The sequence below is a fragment of the Simochromis diagramma genome, unplaced genomic scaffold, assembly GCF_900408965.1.
Source record: "Simochromis diagramma unplaced genomic scaffold, fSimDia1.1 OVJJ01000325.1, whole genome shotgun sequence".
NCBI classification, from domain to species: domain Eukaryota; kingdom Metazoa; phylum Chordata; class Actinopteri; order Cichliformes; family Cichlidae; genus Simochromis; species Simochromis diagramma.
In genome coordinates, this window is record NW_024387291.1 from 680040 (window position 1) to 701965 (window position 21926).

The window sequence follows — 21926 nt, forward strand, 5'->3', positions numbered from 1 at the left end:
TGCTTAGTCCACATGAAGCAAAGCAAAACAGGAGAAGCTGAAAGGAGTAAACTGCTTGAAAGAGCGATTCAGAAGAGGCTCCTAGATGTGCAAAATGAGTCTCTCGGGCACAGCAGGGAACGTGACTGAAACGGGAAAGTGTTGACAAGCAAAAAATTAAGCTCGAGGCAAGCGTGAAGGCACAGAAGAAGGCAGCATTATTTAATGATATGAGCAGTTTACTTTTTGTTTATCTGCCTGTTCAGTAAATGAACAGGAACGGGTTCACCGTCACATTCAGGTGTAGCATGATGAGGAGATACAGTCTGTGTTTGCATTACTAGTTGCTGAAGCTTAACAGTAACCAGCACTAACACACATTTGCACCAAAACTGAAATAATATGTTCTAAAACTTTTTTTAAAAAGTTAGAGCTAAAGGCGTGGACTGAATGGCAAATTAGATTTAAGAAAACAGGTCATATCCCAACATGAGTTATCTGTCAGGAGCTTCGAGACCACATCTTGAGGTTAATTTGTGAAGCGGACAGCATCACGGGGGGTACACAGTAGGAATAGCCTACAGGGAAAAGGCTGACATGTGCAAAGCTAATACACAAGGCAAAGGGGGATGTGGAGGCTGGCTTTAGTTGATAATTAACAAATCAGTTATGTCCCAGTAAAGCCAGCCTAAAGCAGACAGTGAAAGCATGACAGACAGTGTAAGGAGGCTGTCGGTGTATTACGGTATTACTTACCAAGTTCTAATTTCAATTCACATTTAAAAAATGCCCAAGTGCATATTCACTGGGTATTGTATGGAAAGAGGAAGATAACAGGGCTTTACGGTGGGGCAATGCTGGCTGTAGGTTCTACAGTATATGTTAATAGAAACAAGAAAAGGCCTTCATGAGAACCAGTGAGGCCACTCAAAAAAAGCACCCTAATGAGAAAAGTAAATTGATGGAGAAAGTAAACGATTTTCTCCCTCAATACATGAATAGAGACCAGAATAATCTGTGCAGTGGATTTTCAAATTAGTGAATTTACACAACAGAATGTGAGATAATATCATGACTGCTGAATGATGAATGCATGTATGTGACTTGCAGTGTAAATTGCTATAAACAGTAGAATTGGGCCTTCACCAACATAACCTGGACTTGAAGATGGAATGCTTCAGTTTTGGTTTATCTATGGTGACAAACTGAAGGTGATCGAAACACCAACTTTTGTTTTTCTAAAATTCAGTTCAATTTTATTTATACAGCATCAAATCACAACAACAGTTCTCTCCAGGCACTTTACTGTAAGGTAAAGACAGTAATACAGACAAATCAGAGAAAAGCCCAACAACTGGCAACCATGGGAAGGAAAAACTCCCTTCTAACAGGAAGAAATCTCCAGCAGAACCAGACTTGGCTGAAAGAGCTGAAAAAGTATTAATCAATTTCCAAAGAAACTGATTCACTGTTCAGCCATTTTTCATGTTGTGTTTGGTGGCTCAGGTGCAGGGGAGGGGTGGAGCAGCAGGTTAAGGGTGTGGTTTCAGGGGAGGCTGAAAACACTAATCGTGCAGCCGCTGGGGCCAGAGAGGAGGAGAGACCATAGCAGGAGCAGTGAGAGGAAGGCGCTGCCACGCAATGAGGAGCCGAAAAGCTGCTGACGGTAACGCAACAGCACTGAAAGGCACACTGTAAATAAACCTTTGCAGTCACATTGCTGAGCGTGGGTCATTCCTGCTACAAATGTGTATAAGCATTAAGCATAATCAACAAATGAAAATACAAATGTCCTAAATTCAGACTGCCATAAAACACTAAAATATTCTAAAACTGTAAACAGAAGAACAGTAGAACAATACACCCACCACCAGTGTCTGTTTCCTATTTCACAATGTTTATTTTATATTCTTCCACTGAATGTTTGACCCCAACAGCAGGTATATTATCACTTGCATGCTGCATTTTTTAATTCTTTTCTTGCTGACATAAACACAAACATTGCTGAAAACAAACTTGAATGGATATCCAAATTCTTCTTCGTGGCATTACAGTGATGTAGTCCGAAGGAGGCCACACCGACTGGCACGGCGAGATGTGCCAGGTTTTCAGCTAACGGCTGTTTGGGGATCACCTTGTTGATGTAAAACGTGCTGTATTTGGCAATTTCTGTCAATTCGACTAAAGAAATGAGATAAATTATGTTTTTGTGACAGGCTGTTGGTAAAAGTGTCCAAAAGATAAGACACAGTGTGTAGATACAGCACTGGTTCATCCCTGAGATGGGAAAATGTTTTTGATCCTTTTTTGTCAGCAGAGTAATATTTGTAACCAAATTCATCACAAAACTTTACGGTTGTGTAATAGAAGCCAAAAATCCATTATGCTGTGTAGACGCTGTCCAACCTTTCACCCTGAGCAATTTCTCCCATCCATCCATGGCCGCTTCTCCAGCTCAGGGTCACGGTGGGGCTGGAGCCTGTCAGGTAAAGGTAACAGGCAAGGTACATTCTGGACGGAGAACCTCTGAGCATACAAAGTATAAAATAATTCTGAATTTCACCAAAGAGTCCTCCTAAACTTGTTCTTGAAGACATTATTTTAAATTATTTATTATTAAAACACGTTTTGTTAAATAACATCTTTATTTAAAAGGATTTAGAACACAAACTGGCACCACTTAATTCAAACGGCATGTACAACTTGCGTCTCACATACAGATTTTTGGACAGTGACACCTCTCCCACCGTTCGGCCTCCACGAGCCACCACAACAGTTAAGATGGAAACAACATGAAGGCTCTCACTTTAACTTCAAAGGTTGAAATGTGACTGAACAATTCACTCATGGGCTATCGTTTTCATAAATGAAGCCTGTCGAAGATCTGGAGATGATTTTAAGTATGGCGTTTAATGTAGATGGCACAACATGTGGTCGAAAAGAACAAAGTGAATCTATTGTAGGAACATCTGCCTGGATGATCGCAGACCTTTACAACCTTTTTTAGTTTGGTGGTCCAGTTTTAATTGTTACTAAGGTCATTCTCTTTTTTACAAAGATAACTTCGACTGAACGCATAACCTGTTTAAAGGTGAAAAGGTACAATATCATGGAGTGTCTAAGTCAATCACCTGAATCAGCTATGAAGGCAGAAAGACCTATGAAGACAGCTGCAGTCATGGTGTTGAAACAAAGCGTAACCACAACGGTTTGCTCTACTATTGCAGCTTGTTTTCAAAAGATGTAAAAGTGAGAAAAAAAAATGTGTCACTGTCCAAAAATGTAACAAACTGTTCACACAAACAGTCTCTTCAGATAAACATCCATGCACTGTTGGTAAAATCTAAAGGGGGAGAAAGGTAGTAATGCTCTTAGTTCATTGTGCTTATGAGACATATAAAGCTGGTAGCTCAAGGACTGTCGGACCAGACTGATCAACATTAAGTTAATACTAATGTGAGGGGAGATCTATGCCTCCAAAGAAGAAACAGAGGGCTGCAAAACTGTGACAACTGCCAACACGGTCACCTTCCCAATATAAAGACAACTAGAGAAACCACTTTAATAAAAACCAGTGGAAAACATCTGTGACAAAAAGGGTGTAGTCTACTGTTGCTTACTTTAGCTTGATGTCATTAGGGGTATACGTCAGGTTAAGGCAGGATGCAACATGACTTGCACACGTGTACCATAATCTGGTGATTGTCCACGTTTGTTTGTGAAGCTTTGCACCTGATTTGGACTTCACATGAAAATTCTCAATTACATGAAGAACAAACACAAAATGTGCAGCAAAACCTCAGTTACTGAAACATGTTCTGTGTTTGCTTTGACATCATTAGAGTTTGTTTTTTTTAAATTAGTAAAATACCTGATGGATGTTTTTGTGCACAAGACTTTATCAGCTTTTGGATTTTTCATTTAATATACTGGATCAAAGTGGAACTGTGCAAAGGTCCTCTGCCTGCTTTGCTTGTTCAAAAAGCACTTGTAGTACATTACACCATGACAAACGCCACTCAACACTCCAACGTTAAAAAAGGATGATTCAGAAATTTTCTCTTTTGGCTTCATGAAAAACTAGAAAAACTGAAACACGGACTCTTAGAAAAAGTGAGCACTTTGTGTACAAGCCGATGTTTCATTATAAGTGATGCATTCATAACTAGTCTCAGGGTAACACAACCACAGAGTTTACATCATCAGTAGGTTTCCAGAGAACAGTTTGTAGCCAAACCCCAAAACCAGTGGTCAGCTTAAACTAACACAGCAGCAGCTACAGCTGACCGCTTACTATCAAATCCCTTTCAGCTCAATGGATCCCAAATACACATTTATACTGCTGGCTTCAGTAAAAAGGAGTTTAAAAAACAATTTTCAACTACTGAAATTTTCCTCCTTCACTGACCAATGTTAGCAGACTCTAAGTCTGGTGCCTTCAGAAAGTCCCATTAATGACAGAACACAAGGAAATGTAGAATAAGGAAAAAGCAGGCTGACCGAGGGGGGGAAACAAAAAACATAAGAGGCAGGAGAGAGCAGAGAGAGTGACTGATCCATCTGCTAGAAGCTTGGAAAAAACAAATGAGATAAACACCTCCTGGAAAAACAAATTTAAAAAAGAACTATCACCTTCATCAGCCAACAAGAAAAATATATATCATTTTTGATAAATATGTCACTCTCTTGATTCAGACTGTTCACTAATTATTTATTTGTTTTTATATGAAGAAACATGGCCAGTCTTTGCACACCTGCAAGAGGCCCACACAGTCACTCTCCCTCCTCTTTGTGAAGAGATGATGATGATGACGATGATGATGACGGGCTGTGAAGAAACCCATGTTTGTGCTTTTAGGCTGTGCCCGCTGCTCCTGTGGGCACTGCTGTATTCGTGGCATTCACACCTTTCCCTCGATGTCTCTGACCACCTCTCCTGCGTCCCCCACCTCCTGACTTGAGCTGTGGATGGACAGACAGCACTGTGAGCCAGCTGTTAGGTGAAATCAGGTTTGAAATAAAGCACAGGCGGCAGGTAAAGCTTGTTGATCCAAAACCGTTAAGATGCACTTAAGAGCAACAGGAACTCCTTTAAAAAGGTTAAGAGGGTAAAAACGAGTTTAGAGGTTCTCTGAGGGGAACAAACAAAAAGGAAAGTGAACAGTTCAGACTTTAGCCCGGGATATTTTAGTGGATGGGGTAAACACCTTACAAACACAGGCCCTTTTCCCCTTTTTTTGTTTAATTTAACACAAGTGTAATTACTTCTTTTTAAACGGGGTCACAGGAAACCCTGTAACTGCACAAATGTTCTGTCTGACAAAATAAAATTTTAGTAACATTTTAGTAACAAGTAACATTTAAAAAGCTAACAGAGACAAGTCATGTTTTTCTAATTGGTACGTTCACCAGGGAGAATATAGAATGAGTGTAGTTAAAAATAGAAGAACAATTAAGGAAAAAGCTCATTTTTCTTCCTCTAGCACCTCCACAGCTTTTAATCCCACTTGGGTCCAGTTCAGTAAGCAAACACTTGTACTTGCAGTACAGCAGCTTCCTGGTGTGACTGAGAAAATTTTGTGAATATAAAGCAGAACTGCAGTAAAGCAGAGTATGCATGCAAAAAAAAACATCTGCTTAGAACCTGGGGAGGGTTAGGGAACAGAACAACCACACCTAAGGAGACGCCATCATCACTCCCACAGTCTGCAGGAACTTTACCTTGTTTTCTTTGTTGCCATCATGACACAGAGCCTCCTCCTCTGCCACTGTCTGACGCAGCATGCCAAGACAGGGAGGGAGGAGAAAGAGAGATAACAGCGAGAGAGTAAAGTGTTAGAACTGAAGGATCGGGAATGCAGAGCGAAAACAGCAGTGAGGACGGGTGAGGATCAGAGGGCAGAGGAGGGGGGTGAGTGGAGGTACATGTGGCTGACGATGAAGGCAGGATGATGGACAGGATAGGAGAGCAAGTTGGCAATAAAATGATTGAAAGTCAAAGTACAATAATGGAACAATAATGTGAAAGTTGTAGACATTAAGTAGCAGATTTAAGCACTGTGAAGAGCAGAAAGAAGATGTCTTCCAACACAAAGTTGACTGTAATAGAAAATCTAATGTCTGTGGTGACATTACCACACTAATGCACTAGTAGTGATAACTTTTGTGTCAACCAACAGTAATTGGTTGGCAAGAACTGAAGGGTGAAATACTACAGCCACAGAGAGGGAGTCAGTGACAGTCACTGTGACCAACAGGAAGCTTGTGGCTAAATAATTCAAGAAAGCACCCAAAAGAGAATTTCTGCAGCTCCAGATAAAACAAAACCTCAGTGTTCAGAGGGTGAATTACAGGATCGACCACAAGGACAAATGTCATAAGTGCATACAGACAGTGTTAGTGCCCGGAAGGGAAAACAAAAGTTCAGCACTGGAAAATTAACTGTTGGACACATAAAACAACCCGATGAAATTTGTCACTTCTTATGTTTTCTGTAAAACATGCACTCATAAGGATTCCCCCGAGCACTGTTTCACTCACCGGTAGCTGCGCTGTGGTAGGACTAGGTGGCCGTGCTGCTGATCCACTGTCCTCATTAGCGGTTGTGCCCTCTTTAGAACTCTTTTTGCTGGCTTGAGATTTGGACTGCTGGGCCTTAGCTGCCTGGGTGTTCACTGAGTGGAGAAGCTGAAATTGCAAACACAACCTTGTGTTTGTTACACCAGTGTTCACATAACATTAATTATAGGATAATTAAAGAGTTTACACTGAACCAGAAAGGTAAGCACAAGCCCCAGTACCTTTGTAATGGTGCCTACAGCTTTGGTACGTCCTTCCCTGAACACCAGCTTCTGGTCACAGTGCAGGTATTCGGGGGTCTTGATGAAGCGAAAATGGACCGTGGCTTTGTCCCCAGTTCTCAGACAGTCTTTGTTCATTGACAGGATTGTGGCTGTCTGCCTAATGCTGCCACAGTGGACTAATGATACAGAGGGAGAGTGGCACAGTTACCGATTGGCCAGACAGTATTTTTCTTTTAGAAAAGGCAGTCTAAGACACACAGATGCCCATCGGTGCTATTTAAACTTGTGAGTGTCTGTATTTACTAACCCATGGCCTGGTATCTCGGGGATATCGTGGTCGGATGGTGAAGCACCAAAATCTCTGCTTCAAATTCCCAGGTGGCCTGTGGCATCAGCTTGGGAGAAACCATCACCATTCCTTTCCTTATGGATGATCGTTTGATCTGAGAAGACAGGAGGGGAAAAAGCAGCAGGAACAAAGGAAAAAGAAATGAAGCTGGGGGATTGGTTAAGACAAAACTGAATTAGAGCCAGAACACTACCTGCTTTCACTCTTTGGGATTTGCATGTATTACAAAACTGATTCTAAAGTTAGAAAACTAATTCATATGCATATAACGTCTCAAAGTTTCTGAATAATTATCCTCTTCAGAAGTTTTCAAAACTTCTTGCCAAGTCATCTTTGAGCTATTTTTATGCTGTCTTTTGGACTGATATGTAAAAATAATTCAAATATGTCATGATGGCTGTGTTTCAACTAAATTATTTCCACACAGACCTTTTTGAGGGCGAAGGATGCGGTCTGTCCACCGCGAACCTCTCTGACAGGCATCCTCTTGCGGTGGATGGATTTAACTGCGATGGGGATGAAAGTGCCGAGGGGGTCTGGACCTAAGAGGAGTGTGTCGTTGAGTCGTATCAATCCACGTAACGTAGTGCCTGAAACTACTGTACCCACACCCTGTGAAAGAGAAATGATACTTTTGGACTCTTCTGTTAGATAGGACTGTGTGAAGTATTGGAGGTTGGGGCAGCTAATGTGGAGTGCAGTATACTCAGAGACGTGCTGCTTTGTTACAAACATGTCTGTCATATGAATCTGAAATCTATGTATTGCAAATGTTCTCTAGAAAGCACAGAAGAACAGAGAACATTATTTACTATCAAACCTTCACCTTTCTGTGTATTTATCAAATTGACTGCTACTGTGCCTCACTGAAAACTGAAATAGGAGATGACCACAAGTAATTAACAACATTCACCGCAGAAGTCTAAATTATGCATTAAAAGAAAAAAAACTCAATCGAATTACTTCCTATGAGCAAATGCTTGGCAACTAGGGATGGGTATCGTTTAGGTTTTATCCGATACCAGTACCAAACCGGTACTTTTGAAACGGTGCCGGTGCTTAAAGAATGAATAACACAAACTTTGTCCAAAAACCTCTCATGTTCAGCTGCTTTTTTGTAAAAAAATAACAATGTTAGCCTTTTCTGCAGATATAGTGGATTTATGGCATCACTCTTGGCTGGAAGCAGTGCTTAATCAATGAGGGGAAGAAAAAAAAAAAAAACACCAACTTTGTCCAAAAACCTCTCATGTTTAGCTGTTTTCCACTTTTTCTTTGGTCATTTTAGCCTTTTTGGCCAGGGTGAAGGGAGTATTTGCCATCAAACAAGAAGACAGCCGCATGTAGCTATGATGAGGTTTGCTAGTTCACTTTACATGCATTAATTTAATAACTTTGTTAGCCTACTCAACGTAAATTACACACGAACAACATTAAGCTACTCACGCAGAGAAGAACGACTGCTGCTGCCATCATCACTCGTCATCATTTCTGCTACACTGGCAGGGCTAGGGGCCAGGACTCTACTCTCCGGGTTTTTGGGGGATGTTGCTAACTCCGGGTCCGATAACAGGCAACCCACCCGCAGTAGATGTGCTCGGTGTGAGGTCTCGCAGCAAGCTATCAAATACGGTGCATTTCTCGGCTTTTAACAAAATGCTATACATCGCCAGGTGTTTCATCAGATTCGAGGAGTTACCTCCTGCACAGTATCACCTTAAAGCACTTGTTGCAGGCTGCTGAGTTTGTATCTTTTGCTGTGAAGTACAGCCAGACTTTGACCGCTTCGCCTTGGGCGTTTTTAATCTGTAGCTCTGCTCTAAAAGAACGTACGTACCTGGGCCCGCCTACTACGCTCGCAAAGGTAAAATGATTGGCTGGAATCCAAAGTGTACGACATCTCAGGGAAAATAAAGCACCGAAAAAAAGCACCGAAATGTGCGCTGCTTTTCAGTCTGGTTACTACCGTTTATGTCAGAACCGGTGCCATCAAGGCACCAGATACCGGTACCCATCCCTATTGGCAACAGTGGGAAGGAAGAACTCCATTTTAACAGAAGTGACCTTTGGCAGAACTAGGCTCAGGGAGGAGCAGCCTTCTGACTGGGGAGTTGATGGGAAAGAGAAGAAAGTAAAAAAAAAAGAGTGTACAGAGTAGAAACACATCAGGGCTGAAAAGGTGGGACTTAGGAATAAAATGCAAATAAAAGCTTGATCAGAAAGAAACTAAACAGGGTGATGCAGGGCGTGGCTCTTAACACTGGGGCTGAGGACTCATACAAACATGCAGGAACTACAGAAAGAAACCCAACTCCTTTTGGTCTCAGCTTTGGCCCTTCTACACTCCTCAACGATACACTCATTCTGATAAGATCTCCCACTGGCACTCAGAAAATGTAAGACTCCTAGAAGCAACTCTCACAGCCACATCATGCTCAAAATAAGACCACCATTAAATCACCATTAACAACAACTTTGTCCACACCTTTCAGTTTCAAATTTGTTATTGCATATTTGAGTTTTTAACCCTAAAAAAAAAGGCACTATACTGACACAGATCATTAATAAATCTACCTCTATCTACAATGTCTTTGATCTAGTTGCCCTTGCTAGCATACTTTTTCATGCACTGAAACACTAATTGTAAAGAAATGAACATCCATGGCTGTATAACTGAGTGTGTGCTCTATTTCTTACAGGTACGGAGTATGTGTCGTCTATTTGGAACTCTGCAGGCTCATCATTGCTAAAGGTGGTCCGAGAGGAAAGGAGGTTCAAGAACATCTTCAGCAAGTCCATGTTCTCCCCCGTCACATTTGAGATCTGGAATATTGGACACATCCTGGAGAGAAGGAGAGAGAAAAAAAGAGAGATGATGAAAAAAAAAGATCCTCTATTCTGTTTAACTGACTGGGCTGGATGGCAGATTCCTTAAAGGGACTGATAAACTAGCACATGAATATTTACATGTTCATATGAAGACCTCACATTAAATCTTAGGAAAAAATTAAAGAGGCAAGGGAAAGCTGTTTAACAGCATACCCACTTGACTTATAAACCTAAAATAAAAATGCACCACCCAGGCGTGGCTATAAATACACACAAACACCAGAGGCCAATCAAAAAGCAGAAACCAGTGTGCTGATTGGTTCGATTTGAAAACAGAATCAAGATGACCCACGTGAAAAAAGCTATGTGTTAAAGCACTGAGATCATATGAGCATTACATGCTGAAGAGGACTCATCCAGCAATGCCCCCACAGACAAAATGTATACGCTTTTATTTTTGGCAGGAAACCGTATGATTAAGTAAAATTAAGGGTCAAGCTGATATAGTCGGTTTTATTTGGCATACTGGAGAGTGCGCATATGATATCCTGTTCTCCGTAAGTGTTTATTTACTTACTTTCATTAAACGTCTTTGGCATTTTATTCAAAAATCCTAATTCTGCAGGGACATTTTAAAGATCAAACATTATTTCTAACTGTGTGAGTATGCTGTCAATCAACTGTCATCCATTCTGTTATTATTTCTCAGCAGAGTCACGCCCATCGTCCCACCTGTTCTCTGGTCTTACCTCTCAGAGCTGAAGTTAGAGGCTGTGACAATGACATCATCCTTGTTCTGCACCAACACTGGGATTTTCCTGCAGCCTGGTGACTTTAATAACCTCTGTAATAATTTTAGTGTCTCTGCAGACAAACACAAGCAAACCTGAGTTTCTTAAACCTAAAAACAACACTCATGACAAAATCTGAACAAAACAACCTGAGAGTGAAAATAAATGACATATTTAAAGAGATGGAAACTGAAAGTAGTAAGCTTTAAGCGGAAAAAAAGACTGATTTTAATTTACTTTTGCTTTAAAAGCATATTTATTCATGTTTTATTATTTCTTAATTACTATCACTTCCTTTATGTGCTCTTCCAGTAGTTTATTGTTTTTGTAAACTTCTCTCTCAGTTTGCTTCACTTTAAAAGCGTTCTAGCGATTTACTTTATATTATTCATTTTCTTCCCAAAGAGGCTTTTTTTGAGTTAGAGCCCAGTTTCCTACCTTAACATAATTAAAGCAGAGCCATGAAGCGTGAAAGTATTTACTGCCTTTAACAACACAATGGTGGTCTTTGGTATGGCTGTGTTGCTGTAAACATTGCTGTGGGAATGGAGATTATGCTGAATTTGCAAAACCTCTCACACTGAGCATGAAGTTAAGAAACTGGGACCTAAAGATGTAGAACAGAGCAGTTATACAGCTGTGCTGGAGATAGTGGATTTACCTTGCAGGATGTTAGCTGGGCACATGTCTATCTTGGTAACCACAACAAACACAGGTACGTTTAGGGCCAGCGCTAGACCCAGGTGCTCTTTGGTCATGCCAACAATGCCAGCATTGCTGCCAACCTACATGGAGAGACAAGAAACACAGAGATGAGTGGTTAAATATGTGAGGGCAGAAACAGGAACAAAAAAGTAACAAAGGATTTGCCAGGAAATAGTTAAATATAAACTTTCAATCTCTCTCACCATGAGCATGCAGAAATCAGGCAGGTGTCCCGTCATGCCAAAGACTGTGGTCTTCAGGTACTTCTCGTGCCCAGCTAAATCAATAAAGGTGATGACTTTGGAGGATTTCTCACAGATCTTGGTCCAGTCTAAACCCCCGCCATGGCTGTCTGGCTTGTTTACCACCTAAAGAAGCGAGCAGACAGAAAAGAAAACCTACTTATAATGGATGTGAGAAAAAACAGTAGGATGAAACTTTGAAAGAAAGCTTAAAAATGTTCCTGCAGGAAAAATACATGCTGTTAATTAAATGTGATCAAACCTTTCACAATTATAATTTCACATAAATCCATAAAGCTAACAAGAAAAATTACCATCTGAATAGTCTTTCACTGAGCACTGTTTTTTTGATATTTGGTACTCAAAAACTTTTAAATAAATGCAAAAAATAAGGAAAAATCACTACAGAAATGCATTTCTCCAGTGATTTTGCCCATTCACAACTGACAGCAGCTCACCTGTCCTTCCTGATCAAAGCCCAGGATATCGTTGCCCACACTGCTGGTCCTCCCACTCTCCATCTCATGTTTGTGCCGGAAGAGCTTCTGGCGAGCGAAACCTCTGCCATTATCCAGCTCACCATGGGTTAACACTCCCAGCAGGGTGCTCTTTCCAGCGTCTACATTTCCAACAACAGCCACTCTAGAGAAAAGATAACAGAAAAGAAAAAAACAGAGTGAATAACACAAGTTTCAGTACAGGGGAGTGTATGCAGAGCTGTTACTTCAGTCAGGACCCTTTACAGTGTTGGAGGCTAAAGGAGCTTAAAGCAGTGAGCCCTATATGAGAGAGCCAGTCAGCTGAGGCGTGGCCTGGCACTGAGAGATCAGCTGATCTGCCTGGCGTGCGGCTGACTTTGTGGACTCCCTCACCAACACTTTGGACAATTTTACAGCCAAGTCATTACAAATCTTTCTACCACCTCTAAACCCTCCCATTGAGTATATGAAGGTTCTCAATCTTCATTTCTAAAAATAAAACTGATGGAGACTGCCGGGTATTTTATTGAGTCTAAAAAGGAAATCCAGCTCAAGACCTACATCTATATTTTATTTCTTTTTCACTAATGGTGTTGTCCATTTCTGTTCTTGTGCGCTTGATTATAACAAGTTGGAAGTAAACAAGTATCCTCGGCTCAACATACAAAATAAATAAAGGGAAAATTATGTCAAATGCAGGACGAGATAATTTTCAACCTTCCAAATTCAATCGAACATAAATGAAACCCAAATGACGCACAATAAGAAAAGACATGCCAAAAGTAAATAAACACTCCCAGCAGCAACATCAAGTACAAACGGGCCTGTGCTATAATAAATCATCACCTGTCACAAACAGGCCAGCGTATTTGTTTTCTGGTTTATTGCTGCTCTATAAACAGGGACAAATGGAACCAAGCTATACAATATTGACACAGACATCAACAATACGAAGTTCAGCATAAAACAGGTGCAGTGTGCAATTCATTTTCAAATTGGGTTAACTTGCATGAGCAAAGCTATAAAAGACCATCACAGCATTCTCACAGCTGGGCCTTTGGTTCTTGGCTTTGTCTAATGCAACAGTATACAACTTTTCTATGAAGGTTCAGAAAGAAAGTGACTGCCATCAAAAAATGACTCCTCTTTCCTGCCTTGCTCTGAGACACAGACAAGTACGTGATTCTGACACAAGGGTTATCTGTGCTAAGGCAGTGTGAAAGATAATGCACAAAGTAAGCCTGTGTGGACGCTGCCAAAGGAAAAACTCTGCTCACACAACTGCAAGATCACACATGGGAGCAGGTGGTTCGGCCAATATGACTAAGATTACTAGTGTGGATGAGATAGAGCCCAGCATGTCTGATGTGAAGCTGATCAGGTCTGCTGCAGTGACTGTCCAGTGCTGACTGTGAAACATTGGGCTGGTGGTGAGCTGATAATGGAGCTGGAGACTGCAGAAGGTTTAGAAGAATGCATTTGATGCATGCACCGTTTTGGGTTTACATTTGGTTTCTGCACATTTGCTAGGGTTTATAACGTATATAAGCACATGAGCTGCAGATTTCAGCTATTACTCCTGTACCATTATTTTATTTACCAGCCGCTTTGATAACAGACCCATATCATCTATTACTTCTCCAGTGAGCCTCATCCTGTGAATGAACTTCCTCTGTTTTGAGCTACAGGTTGTGCCAGTTGTTCTTACGTTGCTCTGCCGTCTGTGAGACAACAGGTTTCCACATTCTGAAGGTTCTGGTCACAGTGGAGTTGAAGCAGTTGGACAGGCTTTTTAGGGAAGCAGGTGAATGACAGAGGATCACCACAACAACATGGCCAGTGACTCAGCCAAGGGGACAGAGGTGTCAGGAAGATCAACAGCAACTGAACTTTTAAAATGAGAGCAGGGTGACTGTCTATGTCATGAGTCCATGAGTAAATCAATAACGCATGGTGATTTTTTTTTTCAGATTCATAAACATAACAATTCTTAAATGACTCACAAAATTACTGGTGAGCCGGCCTAATGAAGTTTACATGTGGCAAAGACTAAATATCTAAATACAGATTGAACTCCCAAGCTTAAAAAGCTTAGCTGGAAAGGATTTTACCAACATGTCCCTTGACCTGAATTCAACAGAGCAGAGAGATGTGAAATGTAGATCAACAAAAGTCCTGCAGCAAAGAGCAGCTAAAAAAGTAATCACGGAGAATTTAAAAAATTCAGCCCATAAGTGTGAGCCAGACTGTAAGTTTCCTTTTCTAAGAGGTTTCTGTAATTACAAAAAAAGAGACAAACATAAAGGTATGTAATAAAAAAAAAAAAAGAATAAAATCTAATTAAGGGTGAATTGAGTTTCGATGCATTTCATTCTTATAAATTTGAGTCTGGTTGTCAGTTTTGTCTTTTACTGCATCTTATTCTGCTATTGTGAACATCTGGGAGAGAAGCTTTTTGCTGACTTGTCGGAAGCGCAAATTCTTATTTGATTCGTTCAAAACACTATTTTAAAAAAAATGAAGCAATGTTAGACAGGTGCATTAGTTTGATTACATACTTCTTCCTGGTGGAAACAACTATCACAACAACAGGAACCTGTGCTTTAAATCTGCCTATAAACCTCTTCTGCAGTGCTGGCCAAAGAGCCATTTCTGTAGCTTTCTGAACCCAGTGATACATCAAAACTCATTTATGCAACAGAATATGTTTGAGTCATATTGTCATATAACCTGGCATTCAATAATAGCCAAACCCAACAGTCACATTAACAACTTAACAATGCAGGTACATTTTCTAATGATTCTTTTGCCTACACCCCAGAACCTCTCCTCATATTTTTTACCTGACTTCTAGGAAATCCTGCTCGCCCACGCGTCGACGGATGAGGTAGTCTCGAATCTTTCCTCCAGCGTCTGTCCTTTCTCTTAGCATGATTAAGTCAGCCTCAATCTGTTCACACAGCGACCGCACGGTGGCTACCGACGCCTCCATGTCCTTTTCATCCAGACCATAATCACCTCCATCTAAACGAAGCATATGACAAAGGAAGAAGTCACTCTCATGCAGGACAGTGAGGGACCAATTTAATGGATGTTTTTAGAAAAAGCAATTTCAGCAGTAATGTGAAGCCACACCCTTGGAAAATTGGCATCTTCACTGCTAACTGGGCAATACAGGAATGTTAGTAACATGTAATATGAGAGGGTGGTGACTGGGAGGACAAAGACCACACAGAAGAATGAAAGAGGGAAAAACAGGTGGTTTTTAAAAGAAAGATGGGAGTAGGTGTGGGCGACCGTGGCTCAGGGGGTTGGGAATCGCATCTGTAACCGGAAGGTCGCCGGTTCGATCCCTGGGCTCTCTGTCCTGGTCGTTGTGTCCTTGGGCAAGACACTTTACCCTACTTGCCTACTGGTGTTGGCCAGAGGGGCCGATGGCGCGATATGGCAGCCTCGCTTCTGTCAGTCTGCCCCAGGGCAGCTGTGGCTACAACTGTAGTTTGCCTCCACCAGTGTGTGAATGTGAGAGTGAATGAATAGTGGCATTGTAAAGCGCTTTGGGTGCCTTGAAAAGCGCTATATAAATCCAATCCATTATTATTATTATTAAAGAGACGAGAACATTTAAATTACTGAGACCAGAGCAATTTTCAAAATGAACAAATCACCAGCAGTCAGCTTCAGACAACTTTTAAGAGAAGGTGGATTGTAGACTTTATTTTCTAAAGGCTGTATATATGTAGATTACTCTAAATTTTCAAAGAAACCCACAGTATTCATCCACTTAACGGGTAAAGAAATGTATTAATCCATTGGTTGCTGCCAGTTGCTTTACAAGTAGAACTGGCACACATAAATAACAATAACAACAAAAAAGCTTGTGATTGACTGACAAAAAGAAACACAGCCAGTTAAGGCTGCTCGATTATGGCAAAAATGATAATCATGATTATTTTCACTGAAATTGAGATCTCGATTATTTGACGATATTTATTTAACAATAACAATGTATTGAATAATGGCTTTAAAGATTGTCAAAAATAATATGAAATACTGTAGTGTGCAAATACTGATGACAGTGCAAATGTTTGCAATATAAAAAATAAATGAAAAATGTAAACATCTGTTTAGTGAACTTCAAAATACTGCATAATATTAATGCATACAAATAACCAAACATCAAGACAATCTGTGTAGCCACACAATGCACAATTGCATCAAACTGACATTAATGTATGCCAACTAAAGTTGCTGCTCCTTCACTTTGTGTCACTTTGTGAGCGGTCTTTAGATGATTGAATGAATTTGTAGTGTTTATTAACAAAGTTTACACACTATGTCCACTTGATCCACGTCTGACTCCACGAATCCATAATGTTTCCACACCACTGAGGTCGTTTTACCTCTCTTTTCAACCAACGGCATTCTTTCTTCAGCAGTCACTCTCCTCTCCAAATAACTTTTGCTTAGCTTTCCGAGGTTCCCTCAGGTCCTATTAATTGTTGTGACGCGTGTTTGAAACGCAGAGAGGTGCTCTCGATTTACCACACAGAGCAGCACAAGAGTAAAGCACGAGGGAGGTGCTAATAATCGGCTTGGTCATTTTTAATGATCGTTGAAAGCCCAGATCGTAATTTTGATTAAAATTCGATTAATTGAGCAGCCCTACAGCCAGTCACATTAGAAAGTCTGTTAGTTTTTGTCTGACTCGTCAGACAGCCTTTGGTGCTGATATTCTGTCTGTACCACTGCACTACTGACAGTGCCTGTGCTGACCGAGGATAAAGGGACATGCCCTTATGTGTGCTCTGGGTCAGACAGTTGCTTTAACAGTCAGAAAATAGCACAAAAAGGCCTGCTGCGTTTGTGTGTAGAGCTTTAGAATGAACAGCAAACAAATGGGATTAGCTGTTTGGGAGGCCCAGAAGTGATGACACAGCTACAACACAACAGTGACTGAAAAATACCAATAAAATTACTTTTCCCTAACAATTACTATGGCTATGAAGCAATATGTGTTATACCCCACAGCCACATGTTTGAATTTATGTTTTTGAATAATGAACCTTTATTTTAGAAGTCAGGCACTGACATGATATAGCTGTACAATTTTTTCCTTTGCTTTACAGATTTCAGCCTAGTCTAAAAACAATGTGCCTGCTAAAAGTCTGTGGTGCCACCTACGGGATATCCTGAACATACACACACCAGATGACTGAAAACACAGCTTTCTTGCCTTAGATAATCTCAGACTTTTAGCCCTAAATAAATATTTCCTCTCATTCAATAACAACATACAGTTTCCAACTGCTAATACATTATTTTGAATTAAAAAAAAGACTTTTATTTAAAAAAAACACTGCATATTATGTTTTAATTCTGTATTCCTTTATTGCTCAAACACTGTCATCCTTTTTTCTTGTCTTTTGTGTGTGTGTGTGTGTGTGTGTGTGTGTGTGTGTTTTCTTGCCACATTATCCTATTTTAAAATTACTATACATTACTGAAGTTCACTGGAAGTTGCTAACTCTTACCTGAGCCCATCCCAACCACATAGATTGTCTCTCCGCAGCCCTCATCTATCCGCTCCCTCAAATGTCTCAGTAATGAATCATATTGCTCCCCTGTTGGACTCACAAGGACCAGCTGAAAGGTAGAGACAGTAAATGAGATAATAGCTGAACATTTGCAAAGGTCAGACAGGGCAAACACCGTTAAACAAGTCTTCTGTGAGTGCACATACAGCAAGTCACTACCGCAACAAGTAGTCAGCATTTTATAAAAACAATTTTACACAATAAAGTTTTGTTGGTGTTTTGTTTTGGTTCAGTCTGACTATTTAGGATGCTCCATTCAACAATACAAAAAGAACTGCAAAGTTTGCATATACAGTAGTTATGTTACATGTCTAGTATGCTGCCAGCTGGATACAGTTAGATATGGTGCAAAAATACTGTACGTGTCACTTTCTCTGGGATGCACAGCAAGCATTAAATGCCCCGTGTACAACTTTTAAGCACCTGTAAAGTTATTATGGCATACTACGTGGCACTCATTCACACAGTGACAATATAGAAAACCAATGAACAATCTGCTCAGTCGGAATGTATTAAAACGTAACGACTCAACGCGCAATTAACAATGAGGCCCACCTTGCTACTTAAGTCTAAATGATCCGCGGGCTCTCCATTTGTATCCTCGCCGTCTTCAAAGCCCTCTCCACCGGACTGATCCTCGGCACACCCCCGGTCCGGTGCAAACATACAAGCAGGCACTATAGACTCTGCTGCTGGCGCTGTACCTGGGTGTAACGCTGGTTCTGTCGCCGTTAACGACGCCATTTCTAGAAAAAGTATGAAAATAGCAAATAAAACAACTAAATTATGTGTCTGGCTTCAATGGCTAACATTTAGCCATTAGCAATGATAGAAAGTTAGGCTGGTTAATAGAGCCAGCTAGTAAATGCTAACCAAACATCGAACATACAACATTTAACACTCTTAACCAGGGAAAACGAGGTTTTAATAAATCGACACAGCTGCGAGGTGACGACTACATGTTCATACTTTTATACGTTTAAACTGTTGATGAAGATGAATTATATAATACATTCTCTTAAGAAACGAAGGCATACCAGAAGTTGCTAGCTAGCTGATAGGCTAACTTAGTTGTTTACTCTAGTTGGCTTCGTTAGCTTGGCACTGACTGTATGGCACGCCCATCAAAAAATAAACAAAAGGGATTGGCTACACTATAGGTAGCCCCGCCCACTGTTGGCGTACATGAACTTGTCGCCTTTAGTGACCTACTTTGACATGCATAGCCATCAACACACACGCTCTGACTATAACATAATATGCATAATAAATAAAAAGCGTGTAATTTGTGTGTATTAAGAAAATGTTCTGATTTGTTAAATCAGTTATGCAGTCCTATAAACATGCATGGAAATCGATTATAAAAGGCAAAATATGCAGAGTATGGTCCAGAGTTGATTTCGTGTTGTAATTTCAAATTTGTACAATACAGTTATTTGTTTCATTTTAGTTCGGTTTCTGTTAGTTTCAGTTGTAGTTTTAGTCTTTATTCGTGGCCTGAAGGATGTTTTCAGAAAAGTCATCACCTCTAAAACAACAACAAAAACATGAGCACTGAGCAACAGTGGACATCCAAATCATGGAGATTAAAACAGATTTGAAAGTTGGTCATTTGTACAGAATTACTGCTAAAGATACTCACACATCCACTATTAACACAGACTCTCCCCAGTGTCTGTGTCTGATGAGCTCAAGCAGGTACTGAGAGTCTGGTGTGGGGACATTCAGTGAGTCCACATAATCTTGTGTCAACAAGCAGTTCAAAAGAGGGTAAAAAAAAGTATACAGCTGTCAATAAATATACAGATATTTAATAAAGTAGTTAAAGTCATCATGCATCCTATTCGCTCGTGTTATGCGCTCTAATTATATGCGCTCTAAATAAAGAAAGGCTTTTATTTATTTTATTTTATTTTATTTATTTATTTATTTTTTTGCCTGTCCCGTTTGGCTCTTTTGCCATCAGAATTGTTGTCTAAAGGCAAAGAAAGATGCCCAACGGATTTACTTTACCAAATTGACCATCCCAGCCTTGCCGTAATGGTCCATTTGATTCACCTTTTATTGTTTATTTTATTTTCACTTACTGAATACGGGACAGACTTGACTGGGGGAAAGAAGGGGAGAAAGAAAGAGGAAAAGAGAAACAGCTGAGAAGAGGGACGGGGGAGAAGGGTTTTATTTATTTCGTTTGAAAACTTAGAATTTGTCAGTGTCACCAATCTGCTGCAAGCTGACAGAAATGTAAAGGGGGCACATGGCGGTAATCGAGGTGGGAAAAGGGGTGGGGGTTGGGTTCGGTGCTCTGGATAACTGTTTTTGTCATGTAATTGGATTGCACTTTGTCAGGTCTCTACCCTAAGACCTGAACAACTTGGGTGTCCCATCTGAAGGCTAAGCTTCTGCTGATCTAGCTTTTAGGGTCACTGAGACACGCAAACCCCCTGACCTCATTAAAAACAAAACAACAAGTATTAACTAACTAACAATTCTCTTTAGTTGAGCTCTAATCTAAGAGGCTGTTAACTTGCGATTTCTGCGGCCTGTGATTCAGATGATTTTATCCTCAGCAGCAGAGGTGACTCTTGGTCTTCCCTTCCTTGGGCGTCCTCATGTGAGCCGGTTTTGTCGTAGCACTTGATGGTTTTTGCGACTGCACATTGAAAGATTTAGCAGTTTTGTGGACTGACTGACCTTCAGTTCTTACAGTAATGATGGACTGTTGTTTCTCTTTACTCAGCTGATCGGTTCTTTCCATAATATGAATTCTAACAGTTGTCACATAGGACTGTCAGCTGGGTACCAACATGACTGCTGCACAACACAATTGATGGTCCCAACCTCATTAAGAAGGCAAGAAATTGCACAAGTGAACAAGGCACACCTGTGATGTGAAAACCACTTCCGGTGACGACATCATGAAGCTCAGTGAGAGAACGCCAAGGGTTTGCAGTAGAGATGGCACAATACCACTTTTTAATGTCCGATACCAATATCATAAATTTGGATATCTGCCGATACCAATATGAATCCGATATAGCGTATTTTGTAATCAATAAAACTGTTTTTTATAAATATCTTGCAGCATTTTGTATAAGGTCATACTCAAGTTTTTAAAAACAAGAGACTGAAGCTATTCTGTTATGCAAAAAATACACTCCACCCAAAACATTTTATAGTTCAGCAACACTGATCAATCTAATAAATTTAAACCTACACCATCCTCCCTATTCTGGTATTTTAAATAGTACTTACCTACCTAACTAATAGGGTTGCCAACTCCCAGCAAAAATATTAGGAAACCATCCCCCGCCCTCAATGGATGTAATCAACTTTAATTTAATGCAAGTGTAAAACAAATGCACAGAAATCAATTATTTTTCTACAATAATTAAATAGATTCAACATCTTTCTTCAACAGAATTGCAGATTGCACAGACGGTACCTTCCCAAAGGAAAAAGTACTATAGCTTACTAGGGTGTATATTAGACTTATTTATTTACTATATACAACAATGGATTTCTATACATTTAATCAGATGACCACTTTTGTTGTAAGATTCAGATAATTATTCATTCAAAGTTTTTAAATGACATAACAAAGAAAAATATTTCTTTGTGCCCCCCTTTCCCTGTTAATGCCCAACCTGGCCCCCGACAAAACTTTGCTGACCCGCCCCTGCACAGTTACCAGCCGTCAACTATGTAGAAAAGGATCCTGGTGTTATTTGTCTCTCAGAAACGGTTCATAACTTCCCTTCAACTCATTCATGTCACCTAAAAGGTAAACCTGTTTCTCCATCACCTGTTCAGCTCTGATGATTTAGTAAGGACATCTCCTGGTTTCATCTTCATGTTTCCCTTTCACCACATGTCCAAACGGATATCATTACCAGCAGCTTTTACAGCCGTGGCTCCAGCAAACATCAGCTGATACTAGAAATTAATGTTAAATACATTCTAACAACAGCTTATCTTGCTTAAACATGCTGCAAAGTGGGCGATAAACAAACAAGAAAGACGGGACTTGTGGCAGAAAAGCCGATCAATTCAATTCTATTTTATTTATATAGCGCCAAATCACAACAAAAGTCACCTCAAGGCGCTTTATATTGTACAGTAGATACAGAGAAAAACCCAACAATCATATGA

General features: G+C 40.3%; 1 protein-coding gene across 4 annotated transcripts; it reads right to left on the minus strand.

Annotated features, from left to right (window-relative positions):
• Window positions 1-2605: 2605 nt before the first annotated feature.
• gtpbp1l (GTP binding protein 1, like) lies at window positions 2606-18931 on the minus strand. Of its 4 annotated transcripts, none has more exons than XM_040003944.1 (15): window positions 18812-18931; window positions 18330-18520; window positions 17712-17823; window positions 15021-15201; window positions 12157-12340; window positions 11660-11824; window positions 11413-11536; window positions 10710-10824; window positions 9829-9973; window positions 7561-7743; window positions 7090-7225; window positions 6780-6958; window positions 6520-6666; window positions 5701-5751; window positions 2606-4941 (listed from the first exon to the last, which is right to left on the minus strand). In XM_040003944.1, the coding sequence occupies exons 2-15, from the start codon at window positions 18516-18518 to the stop codon at window positions 4834-4836; spliced, it is 2019 nt and encodes a 672-aa protein (XP_039859878.1). In that variant the 5' UTR covers window positions 18519-18520; window positions 18812-18931; the 3' UTR covers window positions 2606-4833. The 4 variants fall into 4 exon arrangements, with proteins under 4 accessions (XP_039859878.1, XP_039859880.1, XP_039859881.1 ...); XM_040003946.1 differs by lacking the exon at window positions 18812-18931 and adding an exon at window positions 18664-18792; XM_040003947.1 differs by lacking the exon at window positions 5701-5751.
• Window positions 18932-21926: the final 2995 nt, after the last annotated feature.